This window comes from Cyprinodon variegatus, unplaced genomic scaffold (assembly GCF_000732505.1).
Source record: "Cyprinodon variegatus isolate N-32 unplaced genomic scaffold, C_variegatus-1.0 Scaffold45, whole genome shotgun sequence".
Classification (NCBI taxonomy): Eukaryota; Metazoa; Chordata; class Actinopteri; order Cyprinodontiformes; family Cyprinodontidae; genus Cyprinodon; species Cyprinodon variegatus.
The window spans coordinates 1677069-1679201 of record NW_015150498.1 but is presented as its reverse complement, the minus strand read 5'-3'; the positions used below and the strand labels follow the sequence as shown (position 1 = coordinate 1679201).

The window sequence follows — 2133 nt, the reverse complement described above, 5'->3', positions numbered from 1 at the left end:
AAATACTATCTAATAAATGTCATGACATACCTGCTGACCCCAAGATGAAATTTGGAGACTTTTTACTTCCCTTATGTGTCTCCATCCAACCAGTGGTGAATTAAAATAAGCCTCAGTTTCTCATCATATTATTGCCTCAGGAAAATAAAAATCTTTTTATAATCAACTAGACGTTCCTACAATAACTGTCAATATTTAGTTCATTTCAAAGGTACAGTAGGGCATAGAGTAAAGAATATTAAAGGGTGTTTTTTAAACAGACTTTTCAGTATTTTTTGTGTTTTTGTGTAAAATTTGGAATATCTGAAGCTACCTACCCACAACTAAGAGTTTATTCTGACATTTTCCGTGCTGATGATCTGAGAATAAACAGATAAATGTGTTTCTACAAAGGAAAATCTAAAGACCAAACATGAAGATATTAAAACAATTAGATGTGGTTTTTCATCTGAGTTCTGGTTGAAAGGAACTGCTGCTGAGGGTTCCCTGTTGAGGAACAACAGCTCCGCTTTGAGGGTTCTTACCAACACAATAGGCAGCCATCAGAAACCCCGCTGAGCCCGCTAAGACCTGGAAATCCTGCGCCTTGGTTCTGTGAACAATCAGGCCGATCCGTGTAATCTGAGGAAACATGAAGGAAGAAAACAGAGAAAGAGAAACACGTCAAAAGAAGAAGCATTACAGCGTCGGCTCCTTCCAGCTGCCAGAGCAAATATCTGTGAGTGTAGTTTGACTCCCAGGAGAGGTTCCCACAGGAGACTACAACACGCCTAACATCGCACAGGAGTAAACAAATCGCTCAGCGAGGGACGAGCATCGTCTCCTCACCGAGCCGAGGTTTTTTTGGAGGAGGGGATCGTTCAAGATCCGAAACAGAAGAGGGAGGAGAAGAAATGATGAAAAACAGATGGTTCCCACGAGAGCCAAAAGATGAGGATTTAACTTCAAACGGTGGTTAGTGGAGAGGATGGGAGACGCTCATGAATACCACCTCATGAATATCAGACCCATTTCTGTGTTTGCCTCTTGCAACTTTCTTTTGTCAGTCTACAAACTGAAGCCCAGACTCCAAATAAAGCTGCAACGTTCAAAGGAAGCGCAGGCAGAATGTGTGGCTGTGAGCTCCGCAGGGAAAACCTGCCGAATCTTGCCTCAGCCTCCATTAGTGTTCCCACAGAGCGTGTATTTTTAACCGCAGCCTGTCACTCACTTTCCTCATATTAGTCATTTCAAACATGCAGGACTATAATTGATCAGTCAGTCAATCAGGTTATAGGAGCTCCTGCTGGTCGCCTGAAAGCTAGAGCAGTCGGGTTATGTAGATAAAGCTCCCTAATGGGAGAAATAATATCGCAGGAAGACTGTCGTCTCCCCAGGTGTCCGGAAAACTTATTAGCTTTTATTTTTCTTTTAAGTGTAATTATTGCTGTGAGCATGCAACGTTCAACTTGAAGGGCATGGGAAAACATACCTGTTTGCTTCATGAATTAAGCATTCTTTATTGGGTTCAGCTACACATCTAGTTATCATCTCCCATCTGGTATCTAGGAAAGTTAGGATCATCATATGTTCTCTTATTTCTTCCACAAAAAGAGGATTTCTTATAAGTAAAATGTCCCAGTTGTTCAGGATGTCTATGTAAAAACTGAAAGAGCATTAAGGATGACAGATAACTGGCCAGCTGGAAAAAAAAGAAAGTGTTGTATTTCTGATCCACAAATGCACCACAGCATTCACATCAAACTCCTTTGAGTGTCGGGGCAGCTGGATAACGTGCAAAATCTATGGCCTCTTCACTTGCTATTTTTATGTCCCTTCTTAAGACTCATCTTTTTTCCTTGGCTTTTGGCTCAATTTGAGAGGTTTTACTTTGTTTTATTCTGTTTGTATACTAATAAGTATTTTACACTCTGTTTTTTTTCTATTTTATAATTTTATCGTATTTTATGATTGTGTACAGCACTTTGGTCCTGCCTGGTGCATAAAGTGCTTCATAAATAAAGTTGCTACGGTATGGTGAGCATAATATATGGATCAAAGTGGCGCCTCGCTAATCTGACTCCGCCAGATGGATTTGCTCCACATATCCATCTGGAAACCTTCCTTTGAAGTAATTTTGGGAAGGGGCGAAAA

The 2133-nt window shown here is 40.7% G+C and overlaps 1 protein-coding gene across 1 annotated transcript in view; it reads right to left on the bottom strand.

Annotated features, from left to right (window-relative positions):
- Positions 1-2133, bottom strand: part of hoga1 (4-hydroxy-2-oxoglutarate aldolase 1) — a 44804-nt gene that overhangs the window by 14951 nt on the left and 27720 nt on the right. The window contains exon 4 of the mRNA XM_015370346.1: positions 525-621. Coding sequence (XP_015225832.1) covers positions 525-621 — 97 coding nt within the window. The remainder of the gene's footprint in view (positions 1-524; positions 622-2133) is intronic.